The sequence below is a fragment of the Coregonus lavaretus genome (genome assembly GCF_964263955.1).
Source record: "Coregonus lavaretus genome assembly, chromosome: 33".
Classification (NCBI taxonomy): Eukaryota; Metazoa; Chordata; class Actinopteri; order Salmoniformes; family Salmonidae; genus Coregonus; species Coregonus lavaretus.
The window spans coordinates 17,743,003-17,762,213 of NC_140020.1; the positions used below are offsets into that span (position 1 = coordinate 17,743,003).

The 19,211-nt window shown below is 44.0% G+C and overlaps 1 protein-coding gene across 1 annotated transcript in view; it reads right to left on the reverse strand.

Moving 5' to 3' along the window:
- Nucleotides 1-18,137, reverse strand: part of galnt14 (UDP-N-acetyl-alpha-D-galactosamine:polypeptide N-acetylgalactosaminyltransferase 14 (GalNAc-T14)) — a 116,926-nt gene extending 98,789 nt beyond the window's left edge. The window contains exon 1 of the mRNA XM_084151303.1: nucleotides 17,807-18,137. Coding sequence (XP_084007429.1) covers nucleotides 17,807-17,938 — 132 coding nt within the window. The 5' untranslated portion in view covers nucleotides 17,939-18,137. The remainder of the gene's footprint in view (nucleotides 1-17,806) is intronic.
- Nucleotides 18,138-19,211: the final 1,074 nt, after the last annotated feature.

Genomic DNA, 19,211 nt, shown 5'->3' on the forward strand with positions numbered 1-19,211 from the left:
GACAAAGAATGCTGAGTTGCATCCAAAGAACACCATACCTACTGTGAAGCATGGGGGTGGAAACATTATGCTTTGGGGCTGTTTTTCTGCAAAGGGACCAGGACGACTGATCCGTGTAAAGGAAAGAATGAATGGGGCCATGTATCGTGAGATTTTGAGTGAAAACCTCCTTCCATCAGCAAGGGCATTGAAGATGAAACATGGCTGGGTCTTTCAGCATGACAATGATCCCAAACACACCGCCCGGGCAACGAAGGAGTGGCTTCGTAAGAAGCATTTCAAGGTCCTGGAGTGGCCTAGCCAGTCTCCAGATCTCAACCCCATAGAAAATCTTTGGAGGGAGTTGAAAGTCCGTGTTGCCCAGCGACAGCCCCAAAACATCACTGCTCTAGAGGAGATCTGCATGGAGGAATGGGCCAAAATACCAGCAACAGTGTGAGAAAACCTTGTGAAGACTTACAGAAATCGTTTGACCTGTGTCATTGCCAACAAAGGGTATATAACAAAGTATTGAGAAACTTTTGTTATTGACCAATTACTTATTTTCCACCATAATTTGCAAATAAATGCATTAAAAATCCTACAATGTGATTTTCTGTTTTTTTTTTTCTCATTTTGTCTGTCATAGTTGACGTGTACCTATGATGAAAATTACAGGCCTCTCTCATCTTTTTAAGTGGGAGAACTTGCACAATTGGTGACTGACTAAATACTTTTTTCCCCCACTGTACATACAGAAGCCATGGATTACAGGCAACATCCGCACTGACCTAAAGGGTAGAGCTGCCGCCTTCAAGGAGCGGGACTCTAACCCAGAGGCTTATAAGAAATCCTGCTATGCCCTTCGACGAACCATCAAACAGGCAAATAGTCAATACCGGACTGAGATTGAATCGTACTACACCGGCTCTGACACTTGTCAGATGTGGCAGGGCTTGAAAACTATTACAGACTACAAAGGGAAGCACAGCCGCGAGCTGCCCAGTGACACAAGCCTACCAGACGAGCTAAATCACTTCTATGCTCGCTTCGAGGCAAGCAACACTGAAGCATGCATGAGAGCACCAGCTGTTCCGGATGACTATGTGATCATGCTCTCCGTAGCCGATGTGAGTAAGACTTTTAAGCAGGTCAACATTCACAAGGCCGCAGGGCCAGACGGATTACCAGGACGTGTACTCCGAGCATGTGCTGACCAACTGGCAAGTGTCTTCACTGACATTTTCTACATGTCCCTGAGTCTGTAACACCAACATGTTTTAAGTAGACCGCCATAGTCCCTGTGCCCAAGGACACTAAGATAACCTGCCTTAATGACTACCGACCCGTAGCACTCACGTCTGTAGCCATGAAGTGCTTTGAAATGCTGGTCATGGCTCACATCAACACCATTATCCCAGAAACCCTAGACCCACTCCAATTTGCATGCTGCCCCAACAGATCCACAGATGATGCAATCTCTATTGCACTCCACACTGCCCTTTCCCACCTGGACAAGAGGAACACCTACGTGAGAATGCTGTTCATTGACTACAGCTCAGCGTTCAACACCATAGTGCCCTCAAAGCTCATCACTAAGCGAAGGATCCTGGGACTAAACACCTCCCTCTGGAACTGGATCCTGGACTTCCTGACGGGCCGCCCCCAGGTGGTAAGGGTAGGTAACAACACATCTGACATGCTGATCCTCAACACGGGGGCCCCCTCAGGGGTGCGTGCTCAGTCCTCTCCTGTACTCCCTGTTCACCCATGACTGCATGGCCATGCACGACTCCAACACCATCATTAAATTTGCTGACGACACAACAGTGGTAGGCCTGATCACTTACTACGATGCGACAGCCTATAGGGAGGAGGTCAGAGACCTGGCTGTGTGGTGCCAGGATAACAACCTCTCCCTCAACGTGATCAAGACAAAGGAGATGATTGTGGACTACAGGAAAAAAAAAAGGACTGAGCACGCCCCCATTCTCATCGACGGGGCTGTAGTGGAGCAGGTTGAGAGCTTCAAGTTCCTTGGTGTCCACATCACCAACAAACTATCATGGTCCAAACACACCAAGACAGTCGTGAAGAGGGCACGACAAAGCCTATTCCCCCTCAGGAGACTGTCTGAAGCGTTAACGTTAGGTAGTAAGTAGCTACTGTGCTCGAAATGTAGCTAGCTTGTTGCTACCTGGATAGCTACTAAACAATAGCTGGAACGACCTAGCTAACAGACGCGAACTGGCCGAATCGATTCAGTGGCTAGCTTTGCACTTGGCTAGCTAACAGTAGCTGCTAGGGGTAAGTTATAACCTACATCAGTGAGTTCAAGACAACTGGGAACTCTGAAAAAAACTAGCTCCGACTGGGAAAATACTGAAAATAACAACTCGTCCAACTCATCCAGCTCGGAATCCAAAGTTGGGAACTCGGGCCTCTTTCTAGAGCCCACAAGAAGGACCGCCGCGCCACCTTCCTGTTCAAGTGAGCACAGCACAACAAGGTGAGTCCAAAAATACATTGTATGCTGCTGCATAAATGATGTAATATGCCAGTGTCCCGTCTACTCCCGCTCCCCCTCTCCGGTGCGCAACGTCGCCAGTCTACTAACCACCGGACCTGGCAACCCATCATTACGTACACCTGGCAACCGTCATTATGCACACCTGCGCCCCATCATGAGGCACACCTGGACTCCATCACTACCCTGATTACTCCCCCTTTATCTAGCACTTCCTAGCATCACTCTTCAGGCAGTATTGGTTATGTTTCCTTGTCAGAAGTTTTTCTTGTTTTGTATCATTCTACGTTTGTTAGTATTAATAGTTGTAAACGTCGTCGGGTGAGGTTGTGTCTCTCTCTGGCGGGAGGTAAGCTTGGCTTATATGGCTTATATACATAGTTTAAGCTTTGTTGAGTAAAGCTTAAAATATGTATTTAGATTGTAGGTAGTTATCGTGGGTTTGATGTATGTAATTATTGTAGGTAAGTATTGTATATTCGGCTGAGCCCGGTGAAGCACGAAGCTAGCTAACCCACTACCTGGACTAGCTAGCGGGTAGCTACTGGTAACTATTAGCAACTGTGGATAGTTGTTTCACGCCTGAGAGTACCTGTAATTACGCCAGCTAGCTGCCTACAATAATTACATTCAATAATGCCTACCATTCAGCTGTTTTTCCAACCTCATTGTCTGAAGCGTTAACATTAGGTAGTAAGTAGCTATTGTGCTCGAAATGTAGCTAGCTTGTTGCTACCTGGATAGCTACTAAACAATAGCTGGAACGACCTAGCGAACAGACGCAAACTGGATGAGTCAATTCAGTGGCTAGCTTTGCACTTGGCTAAATAACAGTAGCTGCTAGGGGTAAGTTATAACCTACATTTGTGTTTTGTTTTTACATACTGGTAGCCAGAGTTGTTCAAGGGAATTCGGGACATGGGTGACTAGTTAACGTTAGCTTGGCTCTCTCTGTGTGTTCGTGCCGTGGGAGGACGGGTTTCTTCTTTGGCAGAAAGCTATGGCTAGCTAGTATGCTAACTATTCTAGCTAACTAACTGGCTGAATAAGTTGACGACGGACTCCCTCAAGCTGTCGGGACTAACCCACAACGTTAGACACGGACACGAATGATCTGCTTGGCATGTTGACACACTGGTGGTTTGTTGTGGCCGAGTATTGGTGCTAAACCGTGTTGTTGGAGGCCGGCATGCTAGCTGGCTGTGGCGTCATATGACTAGGTGCCCTGGACGGTTTTCACAGAAGAATACTGTACCAAGTTAGCTAGCTGAATAAACTAAGTTAGTCTATTCCTAGAAAACATTGAACCGCTGTAGTTTACAACAATTATAGTTTCTGAGGTGGAAGTTGGGAGAGTTATATTTGGGTGTTTCAGTGAAACGTAAGTGAGGGAGGCCCCACTCTCTCGCTTTCCCAGATGTTTAGTTCATTTCATTCCGATCTCCTCTGCATTATTGTAGCCATTTTCTGTAGCCTGTCAACTATGCCTCTGTCTATCCCTGTTCTCTCCTCTCTGGACAGGCTATACAAACACCTCACACCGCGTGGCTGCTGCCTCTCTAACCTGGTGGTCCCTGCACGCACGACCCACGTGGAGTTCCAGGTCTCCGACAGCCTCTGGAACTGCCGTTCTGCGGCCAACAAGGCAGAGTTCATCTCAGCCTATGCTACCCTCCAGTCCCTCGACATCTTGCCGCTGACGGAAACATGGATTACCACTGAAAACACTGCTACTCCTACTGCTCTCTCCTCGTCTGACCATGTGTTCTCGCATACCCCGAGAACATCTGGTCAGCGGGGTGGTGGCACAGGAATCCTCATCTCTCCCAAGTGGACATTCTCTCTTTTTCCCCTGACCCATCTATCTATCTCCTCATTTGAATTCCATGCTGTCACAGTCACTAGCCCATTCAAGCTTAACATCCTTGTCATTTATCGCCCTCCAGGTTCCCTTGGAGAGTTCATCAATGAGCTTGACGCCTTGATAAGTTCCTTTCCTGAGGATAGCTCACCCCTCACAGTTCTGGGTGACTTCAACCTCCCTACGTCTACCTTTGACTCATTTCTCTCTGCCTCCTTCTTTCCACTCCTCTCCTCTTTTGACCTCACCCTCTCACCGTCCCCCCCTACTCACAAGGCAGGCAATACGCTTGACCTCATCTTTACTAGATGCTGTTCTTCTACTAATCTCACTGCAACTCCCCTCCAAGTCTCCGACCACTACTTTGTATCCTTTTCTCTCTCGCTCTCCTCCAACACTACTCACTCTGCCCCTACTCAGATGGTAATGCGCAGTCGCAACCGTCGCTCTCTCTCTCCCGCTACTCTCTCCTCTTCCATCCTATCATCTCTTCCCTCTGCTCAAACCTTCTCCCTCCAATCTCCTGATTCTGCCTCCTCAACCCTCCTCTCCTCCCTTTCTGCATCCTTTCTCTCTATGTCCCCTATCCTCCCGGCCGGCTGGGTCCTCCCCTCCTGCTCCGTGGCTTGACGACTCATTACGAGCTCACAGAACAGGGCTCCGGGCAGCCGAGCGGAAATGGAGGAAAACTAGACGGACCTGGCATCTTTTCACTCCCTCCTCTCTACATTTTCTTCATCTGTTTCTGCTGCTAAAGCCACTTTCTACCACTATAAATTCCAAGCATCTGCCTCTAACCTTAGGAAGCTCTTTGCCACCTTCTCCTCCTTGCTGAATCCTCCCCTCCCCCCCCCCCCCCTCCCTCTCTGTGGATGACTTCGTCAACCATTTTGAAAAGAAGGTTGACGACATCCTATCCTCGTTTGTTAAGTCAAATGACACTGCTGGTCCTGCTCACACTGCCCTACCCTATGCTTTGACTTCTTTCTCCCCTCTCTCTCCAGATGAAATCTTGCGACTTGTGACGGCCGGCCGCCCAACAACCCGCTTGACCCTATCCCCTCCTCTCTTCTCCAGACCATCTCCGGTGACCTTCTCCCTTACCTCACCTCGCTCATCAACTCATCCTTGACCGCTGGCTATGTCCCTTCCGTCTTCAAGAGAGCGAGAGTTGCACCACTTCTCAAAAAACCAAACACTCGATCCCTCTGATGTCAACAACTACAGACCAGTATCCCTTCTTCCTTTTCTCTCCAAAACTCTTGAGTGTGCCGTCTTTAGCCAACTCTCTTGCTATCTCTCTCAGAATGACTTTCTTGATCCAAACCAGTCAGGTTTCAAGACTGGTCATTCAACTGAGACTGCTCTTCTCTGTGTCACGGAGGCTCTCCGCACTGCTAAAGCTAACTCTCTCTCCTCTGCTCGTCCTTCTAGACCTGTCTGCTGCCTTTGATACTGTGAACCATCAGATCCTCCTCTCCACCCTCTCCAAGTTGGGCATCTCCGGCGCGGCTCACTCTTGGATTGCGTCCTACCTGACCGGTCGCTCCTACCAAGTGGCGTGGAGAGAATCTGTCTCCGCACCACGTGCTCTCACCACTGGTGTCCCCCAGGGCTCAGTTCTAGGCCCTCTCTTATTCTCGCTATACACCAAGTCACTTGGCTCTGTCATATCCTCACATGGTCTCTTCTATCATTGCTACGCAGACGACACACAACTAATCTTCTCCTTTCCCCCTTCTGATAACCAGGTGGCGAATCGCATCTCTGCATGTCTGGCAGACATATCAGTGTGGATGACGGATCACCACCTCAAGCTGAACCTCGGCAAGACGGAGCTGCTCTTCCTCCCAGGGAAGGACTGCCCGCTCCATGATCTCGCCATCACGGTTGACAACTCTGTTGTGTCCTCCTCCCAGAGTGCGAAGAGCCTTGGCGTGACCCTGGACAACACCCTGTCGTAACATCAAGGCGGTGACTCGATCCTGTAGGTTCATGCGCTACAACATTCGGAGAGTACGACCCTGCCTTACACAGGAAGCGGCACAGGTCCTAATCCAGGCACTTGTCATCTCCCGTCTGGATTACTGCAACTCGCTGTTGGCTGGGCTCCCTGCCTGTGCCATTAAACCCCTACAACTCATCCAGAATGCCGCAGCCCGTCTGGTGTTCAACCTTCCCAAGTTCTCTCACGTCACCCCGCTCCTCCGCACACTCCACTGGCTTCCAGTTGAAGCTTGCATCTGCTACAAGACCATGGTGCTTGCCTACGGAGCTGTGAGGGGAACGGCACCTCCGTACCGTCAGGCTCTGATCAGTCCCTACACCCAAACGAGGGCATTGCGTTCATCCACCTCTGGCCTGCTGGCCCCCCTACCTCTGCGGAAGCATAGTTCCCGCTCAGCCCAGTCAAAACTGTTCGCTGCTCTGGCACCCCAATGGTGGAACAAGCTCCCTCACGACGCCAGGATAGCCGAGTCACTCACCACCTTCCGGAGACACTTGAAACCCCACCTCTTTAAGGAATACCTGGGATAGGATAAAGTAATCCTTCTACCCCCCTTTACCCCACCCCAAAGAAAACAATAAATAAATAAACATATTGTAAAGTGGTTATCCCACTGGCTATAAGGTGAATGCACCAATTTGTAAGTCGCTCTGGATAAGAGCGTCTGCTAAATGACGTAAATGTAAATGTGAGACTGAAAAGATTTGGCATGGGTCCTCAGATCCTCAAAAAGTTATACAGCTGCACCATCGAGAGCATCCTGACTGGTTGCATCACCGCCTTGTACGGCAACTGCTCGGCCTCCGACCGCAAGGCACTACAGAGGGCAGTGCGTACGGCCCAGTACATCACTGGGGCCAAGCTTCCTGCCATCCAGGACCTCTATACCAGATGGTGTCAGAGGAAGGCCCTCAAAATTGTCAGACTCCAGCCACCCTTGTCATAGACTGTTCTCTCTGCTACCGCACGGCAAGCGGTACCGGAGCGCCAAGTCTAGGTCCAAAAGGCTTCTCAACAGCTTCTACCCCCAAGCCATAAGACTCCTTAACAGCTAATCATGGCTACCCAGACTATTTGCAGTGCCCCCCCCCCACCCCCACCCCCTCTTTTACGCTGCTGCTACTCTGTTTATTATTTATGCATAGTCACTTTAACTCTACCCACATGTACATATTACCTCAATTACCTCGACTAGCCGGTGCTCCTGCACATTGACTCTGCACCGGTATCCCCCTGTATATAGCCTCCCTACTGTTATTTTATTTTACTACTGCTCTTTAGTTATTTGCTTGTATTTTTTTACTTAACACTTTTCTTTATTTTTATTTTTTATTTTTTTTAAATGCATTGTTGGTTAAGGGCTTGTAAGTAAGCATTTCACTGTAATGTCTACACCTGTTGTATTCGGCGCATATGGCAAATAACATTTGATTTGATTTGATATTAAGAGTCCACGTGGTGGTATTATTTAGTGCTGGGGGTCATAGCTCATAAACCAGCAGATGATGAAGTACAAATCAGAGCCAAGGCCGAGCTGACAGCCCAGACACCAATAACATTAAGAGTGCGTGGAGAGTCCAGCACAATAACACACATCCTGTCTGGTTGGTTTATCCCTGAGACCTACAGGCTCATTCATCATTCCACTGGTCACATTAGGACTAATGCCTCAGCCCTTTACACCATTATTTTCATAATGTGTCATCTCTATACTTTATTGTTGCGTCTCTGATGTCATCAGAGAGAGAGAGATATATCGAAGTTCCTGGGCATGGTGCATGGTAGGTAAATTATAGATGTGTGTTTGATCCACTGCAGGTGTGGTTTCCGCCTGCCCCAGGTATCACAGAAACAGTCATCCTCCTGAGTGGCGCAGTGGTCTAAGGCACTGCATCGCAGTGCTAACTGTGCCACTAGAGATCCTGGTTCGAATCCAGGCTCTGTCGCCGCCGGCCGCGACCGGGAGACTCATGGGCGGTGCACAATTGGCCCAGGGTAGGGGAGGGAATGGCCGGCAGGGATGTAGCTCAGTTGATAGAGCATGGCGTTTGCAACGCCAGGGTTGTGGGTTCGATTCCCACGGGGGGCCAGTATGAAAAAAATATGTATTCACTAACTGTAAGTCGCTCTGGATAAGAGCGTCTGCTAAATGACTAAAATGTAAATGTAAATGTAATTATGGCAGGCAGAGGCAGCCCTGACCTGTAGAATGTTAACACATCACTCTTGCTGATGACAGCCCATTCCTTTTTTAACTTTCAGGGTTAGCACAATGTGCCGAGGTGATTGCTTAGGGAGGGAAAATTCCCCTCTGTGTGATGTGTTCTCATCCCTGCATTGGAGGGTAAACTGGAAAATATAGAGACTAGGAGTATGGACAGAAATGTTAATCTTGCTTACTCAACACAAAATACAATTCATTGGATTTTTCATACAGTTGGTGTCACCTGAACGACTCATCTGTATCTGGGATTTACAGTACCTTGCAAAAGTATTCAACCCCCTTGGCGTTTTTCCTATTTTGTTGCATTACAACCTGTCATTTAAATAGATTTTTATTTGGATTTCATGTAATGGACATACACAAAATAGTCCAAATTGGTGAAGTGAAAAAAATAACTTATTTCAAAAAAGTATAAAAAATTAATGACGGAAAAGTGGTGCGTGCATATGTATTCACCCCCTTTGCTATGAAGCCCCTAAATAAGATCTGGTGCAACCAATTACCTTCAGAAGTCACATAATTAGTTAAATAAAGTCCACCTGTGTGCAATCTAAGTGTCACATGATCTGTCACATGATCTCAGTATATATACACACCTGTTCTGAAAGGCCAAAGAGTCTGCAACACCACTAAGCAAGGGGCACTACCAAGCAAGTGGCACCATGAAGACCAAGGAGCTCTCCAAACAGGTCAGGGACAAAGTTGTGGAGAGGTACAGATCAGGGTTGGGTTATAAAAAAATATCTGAAACTTTGAACATCCCACGGAGCACCATTACATCCATGATTAAAAAATTGAAAGAATATGGCACCACAACAAACCTGCCAAGAGAGGGCCGCCCACCAAAACTCACAGCCCAGGCAAGGAGGGCATTAATCAGAGAGGCAACAGAGACCAAAGATAACCCTGAAGGAGCTGCAAAGCTCCACAGCGGAGATTGGAGTATCTGTCCATAGGACCACTTTAAGGAATGATGGATGGCGCTAAATACAGGGAAATTCAGTTTCAGTCTTCCAGAGATTTGAGACTGGGACGGAGGTTCACCTTCCAGAAGGACAATGACCCTAAGCATACTGCTAAAGCAACACTTGAGTAGTTTAAGGGGAAACATTTAAATGTATTGGAAAGGCCTAGTCAAAGCCCGGGGGGGGGGGGGGTTTGAATAGTTATGCACGCTCAAGTTCAGTTTTTTGTCTCATTTCTTGTTTGTTTCACAATAAAAAATATTTTGCATTTTCAAAGTGGTAGGCATGTTGTGTAAATCAAATGATACAAACCCACCAAAAATCAATTTTAATTCCAGGTTGTAAAGGCAACAAAATAGTACTTCCGCAAGCCACTGTATACAGTGTAGGCCAAAGTAATCCTCCTTATTATAGTCATTGCCTTTATCCCTGCCCTTTGTCGAGGGCCACATTGATTCAAGGTGCAAAAGGATACATAGAAATAGTATCATTGCGTCATCATCCATTTTTCAAATCGATTTTACTTTGTTTGACTTATTTTTCTGCTTTCCTGAGCTAGTTGGTGCTTGTGCTAGTGCTTATTTAGCTCAGGTTTCGCCCAACGCTGCAGAGCAGGGGTGTGTCAATATTGGTGACAGGACTATCTTATAGAGGAAGGAACACAATCAAGTAAACCAGCACAGTCATCAATTAAGAGTCTGGGAAAATCTATTGCTGCACAACCAAAGACCACTTTTACATTGTTTTCTGTTTGCACCAATCTATCTCTGTCTAATGCTATCTTTCTTTTTCAATGGGTACTGTTGGAGCGGTGCCTGGCGCTACACAGGGTGGAGAAAACACAGTCAGTCTTATGAATCAGTGCAGGAGGGTAAGAGGGTGTGATATAGTCCCGTATAGCTCAGTTGGTAGACGCCAGGGTTGTGGGTTCGATTCCCACGGGGGGGCAGTATGAAAATGTATGCACTCACTAACTGTAAATCGCTCTGGATAAGAGCGTCTAAAATGTATATTGGTCTGGCAGCTGTTACGTGCGTGTGTCTACAAGTATGTGTCAAAAGCATGTCTAAATGTGGGAGGGGGGGTCAAGTATAAATCAATGCAAACATAAATAGGCTATCCTCCTGAGACCCAGCAAAAGAAAAAGGTTGGTAGTAAGGAATCGGTTGATAGTAAATATGAAAAATGTAAAATTACAGTAAATGGGTACAGTCGGAAAAAAACATAGTTGCCAGAAATGACATTTATAAACAAGCTCTTATTTAGCTCATGTTTGCGGAAAAAATTATTACACTGCTCTGAAAACTCACCCAACTATTCCTGAGATATTTACTTAATAATAATCAATTTGAAAATCTAACTAAAATATATATATAATTACACAATTAAACACACTTACTTTTCTTCTTACCATTTAATATGCTGATTGTGCTGGCAGCCATTTTGAAAAACCAGGAAGAGAAAGTTATCCAGGTCACACCCCCACACATGTGATATAATTGAAAAGCCCAGAATGTCCTGTCAAAGGTACAATATGACTTATCACAGTGGCATGCATGGCCTCAAAGATACAGACCAAAAACCAATGTCCCTTAGAGTGGACAAAAATAAATTGCTGGGTCTCTGAGTGCTTTTCCCTGAGCAGGCCTACATTCTGGGAACAGACAAGTCCTTTTTTATTACCAACACACACATTATAGCTATATTCACATATCCATCATACCTTGTACTAAAGCATAATGGCATTAAAACATCTAATGTTTCCCTACAGATACAATAAATAGCTCTCAGTCTCATATCTAAAATCCCATGCAAATCAAATGGGTGTGTATAAAGTTGTTCATTCACTGGTAATTTTATTTTGCCAGCGTAGCAGTGGAAACTGGTATCTCCAGGGCATAGTGTGTCTAGTTCAAACATGCTGAAGAAGTGGAGCTAAAATAATCAACAATAGAATTTGAGCTACACAGCACTGGAACCAATTTTGATTAATCGCAACTAAACCATACTGTATGAGAGCTGAGCCGGCTGATGTTTGTATTAAATATTCCCTTTGATTCCAAAAAGCGATTTTCTATTTCATTAAGCTCTTTTTGATTTTCTGCATTTGGCATCTGGGGTAAGCAACTTCTCAATTTTTGAACTAGCATAAACACACTAAAGTTGTTTATTAAAGAGTTTGCCTCTTGCCTCTTTTGATCACTGATGTACTGGGTTATAGCAAGCCTACTAAAGTTCTGCGTTCTGGTTGACAACATGTTGACTTTGTCATGATTGGCTGCTGCACGTGGACCACTTGAAATGAATGGATGCATGGATTGTTAATTTCTCACGGAACTACCGTACTAAGTGAGTCATTTGAATTGGTAACCCTGTGGATGGCTCCACTCCAGGGTAGGATGTATGTAAAGTACCCTATGCTGTATTTCAAGTTGACTAAAGCACATAGTAGGTTACCTGAATCTAATGTTGTTTACTTAATCAAATCTATTCAGGGCTTTTCTTCCGCACCCCCTCCCCTAAACTACATTCCTTACGGGGGGGGGGGGGGGGGGGGGGGGGGGACGACGACGACATTGCAATCATGGCTACATACGTGATCTACAAGCAAGAGCTATGCAACATTTTCTCCTTTGCTAAGGTCAGGAAATGGAAAAAAACAAAAAAATAAAAGATCATCAAGGTTTCTAGGCTGAATTTTTCCTCCTGTTGCCATCTGTGCTGCTGCTGCTTCCCAGGTTCCAAATTGAATTATAGAGCATGTCTTTCAAGCCGGGGAAACAATAAAGCAACAGAAAATGCCAGGTGAACCTTCCACTCTCCCTCCTCTCCCTCTTCCAGCAGGCTTCAGAAGAACATCAGTGGAGAGGTTATCAAAGTGACAGCGGTCAACAGACAGAAAAACTAATAACTGGAATGCTTCCTCTGTGGACACAGGTCTCTAAGTGTTATTTTGGTAGCTGGGACAGAAATTGGCTGAAAGGCAATAAGCTGAATAGCCCCCATATTAACTGAATTCACACAAATGCGCAAGAACCCAGGCATCAAGGTGTATAGACTTTGTGCACCTCAAAATCCTTTTCATTATTACCTCAAATTCAGGCGTGTTTGAGCTGAGCTGAGAGAAATCTGCTGGGCTTTCATAAGTTGGATGAAGTTAGAAGAAATATCCATATTTATTCTGTCTGGGGAAAAAAAACTGTTGATCATACAAAAGTAATATGATCATATTCAGTAATCCAATTGGTAACACTTTATCTATGCATAAACTGCAACTTTATTACATGGTTATACATCCATTCTTAATCATCAGACAATCAACGACAACCCATGATGGTGGATTTCATTTTAACTTATCTTATCATTCTCTATAGAACCTCTGAGGTTTGATTCATATGTGAGGCCTTCTACATGAATTATCTATGATCTAATTCTGCTAACAAAACAGACACACTATGAAAATGCAATGTGTACAGATGTTGGATCTTAATTTGAGCCAGTTTCCTACAGCAGGAAAATAGTCCTGCAGCAACAGGAAATTTGAATTATTATGTGGATTATAATTAATGGATATTTTTGTAGGGGTTGCTATGTTTTTCGTAAGGGAAAACCAAGTGTGAAATTTCAAAGTCTAAATTACAAACTTCAGAAGCCTTTTTAAACCTTTAAATAAGTTACAAATGTAATGCATTGCAGGAACATTTTACTGCAACAGGGTGATCTAATTAAGATCCTATATCTGTAGCAGCAAACACTGCAGATTCCCAGATCTGAAGCTATCCATTCAACACCCCCAATTTCTCATGTAAATACCAATGGTGACAAGTTAGAGTTTATTCCTTTCACTCAAGTGTGTGATCCCTCTGCACTGTCTTCCTCACTGACTCCTGATGAAATCAGACGCTTTCGCATAAATGACTACAAACAAAAAGAAGGTTTTGCGCTTCTTTAAACGGTTATATTTGTTCTCTGTCACTATTCTGTCTTAGAACTTAACTTGCTCTGTCTGTCTAGTGCACTGATGAAAAACTCTTATAGCGGCACTGACTAAATAAGATTGATGGCTCAATCCTTGGGAGATAAAGGTGAAAATTACAAATGAGCAGTGAAACCGACCTTTTTGTAGCATGACCGAAAAACACATTGGTTAAAATTGACAGCCCATTTAGAATTAATGTATATCATTTTTACATAGTCTAGATAGAATCCCATCAGTCCTGTTTGAATATTTCAGCAGCAGCAATGTGTTTTTGTGCCATATTTTGTGTGTGTGTGTGTGTGTGTGTGTGTGTGCGTGCGCGTGTCCGTGCGCATGAGGATGGTCTGATTTATTGATCTGCTCCTCATAATAGGGGGAATTACTCCTCAGGGCAGGGTAATCACTGCAAAACAGCCCTATCACAGCACTTAGCTAAGAGTAACAGTCTAATAGTGACTGCTAAAGCAATTGCTTTCAATATCAAACTGGGAATAGCAAAATGATTAACTAACACATATTAAATGAGGCGTGCTACTGTGTTTCTCTTAACAGGAGATTGGTTTTGTGGAACACTCTGAGAGTAAATTATAAAAAGGACACTGCATATTTTGCTAAGTGTTTTCATAGTTCCTTCAGTAGCTACCATTCAGGAGGCCTGAGGAGCCACATAAAAACACAAGCTGCTGTTGATCCTTAGAAGCTACATTAACCTTTAGGTCTTTCACTGGGTGTACTGTGATCACATGTTATCCACAGTACACAAGGCTTCCAATAACACTCACCTTTTACTCTTACTGTCCAAATGCCACGTCAGAGAAAATGAAAGACTTTGTGCACAAGCACAGAAATGTAATACGTTTCAGCCCAACATGATGTTCAGACACAATCCAAGCGTTGTCTTTACACAAACACATGTTTAGACAATTAGTGCATCTTCTCTTCAGCTACTGTGTAACCACAAACACTCTCTCTCACTCCAAGATGACTCAATATCACACAGTTTGAGCCCCTTCACAGTAATCCTAGCACATTCCTATAACACCTACTGTACCAATCATGAAGATCTTTAGGAGCAACCCTTATGTGTAAAACATCTTCATTCCAACCCTCAGTTTCAGTTATGTTTATCCTCAGAACTCATTGTCTTTCTCCCTCGTTCCTCTATCAGCAATGGGAAAAAGCACAAAAATTCAATTTCATACAGGGGAGAAAACTCATAATTCCAATCGTGTAGACTAGAGCATTTGGGAGTCGTTGGCATTGTGAGACACAAGCTGAACACAGTGATTGGAATATCTATCTTGTTTGTTCACCAGGCGGGAGTTCCATTGGAAACAGACACGACTTATGAAAATAACTCAGATGTTGAGAGCTGGAGGAATGGGAATGAGCCGGTAAGGTTTTTTAGAAGGAAGAATAGAATCCAGTATGAGTAATAAAAACACATATAGACAGAAGCAAGTCGAAGTGAATTTTTATCCTGAAAACAATTAGGGTGTGCTGTATATCCTACAAGTCATTTAAGATTACAGTACAACTTACATAAAAACTAACCAATTATCCTATGGTCACATATTAGTAACATTCCCCATCCACAGCTCCAGGTGAGTCTCAACCACATGCAAAGCCCTGTACAGAATAGTGTGCTGCTGAAATGCCACACATAATGAGGTAAAATTCATAATTAAAGCCTGGTGGCACACAGCTGGTTCATAGAAAGAGTACATCGTTGGGGATGGAAAGACTAAGCTAGATCCCCTATTGGATCTGTGCTTTATGCTGCAACAGCTCCCAATCTGGAGTTGAAAAAACTGCATCAGGAATAGCTCAAATACCCCCAAAAGACAGAGCTTGAGGGGGAGAGAAACCGCTGTGTTCTTCAAAGGAAGGATGAATCCATGTTCTGCTACGGATATAGGCAGTCTGTAGCTTTTATTGTTCACAAAGCAGCTAGGTAAACAAACCTACATGGTGAAAGTACACTGAGTGGGAATATAGCATTTGCATTTGAACGACAGATACCCACAATATATGTTTTATTATCTGTGCAGCTGCATTTGCCACAGACTACACATTTTTCTTCCCTGTTTACTCCACAAATCATTTCTTACAACCCTTCAACCCATAACTCAGCTTCTTGAAAATAGATGCGTTTCATTTATTTCAATCTTTTCCCCCACATTTACACTGCTCTGCATGAACATTCCAACTCCAGAACCCCAAACAACCCTCTCAGGCTAAAACTTCTTCAATTGATAGAGGCCCCTATACCATTTTGACACTGAATCAATCAAGCCAGACTTGAGTGCCTACTTCACACGTCTAATTCCGCCATTCAGCTAGCTCCTACACTGAAAAGCACTCACTTGCTCATTGACCCTAGGCATTTGCAGTAAAAAAAAAATATATATATATATATATATATATATATATATATATATATATATATATATACACATATATACTAGAATAACTGGCCCACAAAATATTATGAAATCTGGCTTCTGCACTTCAGCAAAACAAGATTAAAGTCAAGGGGAAAAGTGTAAATAGTTTCATTAAAGCTGCCTTTATATACTGAACAAAAATATAAAACGCAACATGTAAGGCATTGGTCCCATGTTTCATGACCTGAAATAAAAGATCCCAGAATAGTATTTCTCTCAAATGTTGTGCAGAAATTTGTTTACATCCCTGTTAGTGAACATTTCTCCTTTGCCAAGATAATCCATCCACTTGACAGGTGTGGCATATCAAGAAGCTGATTAAACAAAATAATCATTAAACAGGTGCACCTTGTGCTGGGGGACAATAAAAGGCCACTCTAAAATGTGCAGTTTTGTCACACAACACAATGCCACAGATGTCTGAAGTTTTGAGGGAGTGTGCAATTCGCATGCTGACTGCAGGAATGTCCACCAGAGCTGTTGCCAGATAATTGAGTGTTAATTTCTCTCCCATAAGCCGCCTCCAACGTCGTTTTAGAGAATTTGGCAGTACGTCCAACCGGCCTCACAACCGCAGACCACGTGTAACCACGCCAGCCCTGGACCTCCACATCTGGCTTCTTCACTTGCGGGATCGTCTGAGACCAGCCACCTGGACAGCTGATGAAACTGAGGAGTATTTATGTCTGTAATAAAGCACTTTTGTGGGAAAAACTCATTCTGATTGGCTGGGCCTGGCTCCCCAGTGGGTGGGCCAGGTGCCCAAGTTGGTGGGCCTATGCCCTCCCAGGCCCACCCATGGCTGTGCCCCTTCCCAGTCATGTGAAATCCATAGATTAGGGCCTAATGAATTTATTTCAATTGACTTATTTCCTTATATGAACTGTAACTCAGTAAAATTGTTGAAATTGTTACATGTTGCATTTATATTTTTGTTCAGTATAAAATAGGAGTAAGCACAGAAATGTGTCCGCTGTAAAAGGTTACACCTGTTATGGCTATAATTGCCACTGTCTGGCTGTCTTGGTAATGGTAGATATTATTATTCCATCACATTATGTTCATCAGTTCACACAGGGACCACATATTACAAGTCAATGACTGTACTTCTTGAATGGTTAATGCTGAATTTTCAGAACAGCAAGACCAATAGGCAGAAATGTATGGCTATGTATTAAATTATGTTATCAAGGCTTTAAGAAATTCAAGTATTTGAGGAATTAATTATATCAGTGATTAATAAATTGTGTAGTAGCCTACACTTTAGTGAAACTTTTGTTCATACCAATTTAGTGAGCGTCTGACTGTTCTTTGTGCACGTGGCATTACATATCAGATGTTTATTTGGTTATAGATTATAGGATGACTTACAGTGTATCTTCTTTTCAGTTTGGAATGTACAGAAAGCGCATCTAAACCTCAATTTACAAACTCATTATAACCAATTGAAACTGCACTTTGCAATAAGGTATGGACACATTCAGTCAACACGAATAAAAAAAGTTAGAAACAACTGGTTGTTGGCTAATGTGAAAACTTATAGAAAGCAATGTAGAGCAGAAGCCGTGATACACTATCTGACGACACCTGAGTGGAAATGCTGACACCATCTCAAGCCTAAATAATTGTTTTACATAGAAACACGCACACATAGCCTACACTTTACCTGCGAGCCTACACTTTACCTGCGCGCACGCATGCACTTGATCCGAGTTTAGCCTACACTATTGCTAAATGCATAGGAAGTTAACTTACCTGCATGTGGGATATAGACTAGATACGATTATATAGGATAAGGACTGATAGTGCTGCTTACCTTTCCGTACTGTGCGTCTTTGGTCCCCAGGTCCGATACTTTCTGCCTACTGAGGAGTATCAAATACAGTAGTGCAGCAATCCAACAAAGCACCACCAGAGCCAAAGTCAGCTTTCGAGAAAGCCGTTTCATTTTCCTATGAGTTACTGGAGCAGATATCGCCCCTTTATTGGCGGGGCAATCTACGAGAAGCACATTTCTAGAAAAGTAGGTTCTGGAGACATGGTTTTGCGCTCTACTCTCATTCTCTGGTTCGTCTTCTCGAATGCTGCACGCTCGCTTGCTCCAGACGCGTGCCCAATGACTGCCCTGGTTGCGAGATTCTCTATGATCGAACTGGTAGCTAGGCTGTGAGCTATGACTCGCTGGAGCTACGAGGTACTACACTTGATGCAGTCCAGCTAGATCAAAATACGAGGTTTGGGGTACCTATAATATCTGAATGGGTTTAGCACCACCTACCGTGCAAATCATAATGTACAAGGTTTTGTAGTCTATTGTACTTGCGATGTTTATATCAATAGGACTTGATTCCACCCAACTTAATGGATATAATCTTTAATTAATTATGCAGCATAGTTCAGCTCCAGTTTCTGTTTTTTTCCCCAGAGTTAAAGGGAAGCCTAATATAATACTGGTGACCATTACACAGGTGGGATGAGGTCTGGTTACAAAAGACTAATAGAATAGAATAGAATAGAATAGAATAGAATAGAATAGAATAGAATAGAAAATAGAATAGATCTTTATCGACAATTCAGTGGGCTTGGGCATAGGCTAGGACCTACTTCTTTAATCTCCAGATACACATGCATTCTCCACTCTACATTCTAAACTTGTATATACATATTATACTGTACTTTTGATATTGTCTAATCACGCTAAGATTTACTTCTAGAATGAACTTCTAGACTTAAAGAATAAAGCTCAAATGGATCACAAAAGTATTGTCTTGTTGCACCATCTAGTTTCACCATCTAGTGGTGGTCAGTCGTGGAATAATCCATAAACCATTGTATAAACTATTGTTGTCCAGCAGGTGTCATACTGCTATTTCAAATAGACTGTAAGGAGAAGTATATACACTGAGTGTACAAACATTACGAACACCTTCCTAATATTGAGTTGCAGCCCCTTTTGCCATCAGAACAGCTTCAATTCATCGAGGCATGGACTCTACAAGGAGTCGAAGGCGTTCCACAGGGATGCTGGCCTATGTTGACTCCAATGCTTTGGGTGGTGGACCATTCTTGATACACAGGGGAAATTGTTGAACGTGAAAAACCTAGCAGCGTAGCCGTTCTTGACACACTCAAACCGGTGCGCCTGGCACCTACTACCATACCCCGTTCAAAGGCACTTAAATATGTTGTCTTGCCCATTCACCCTCTGAATGGCACACATA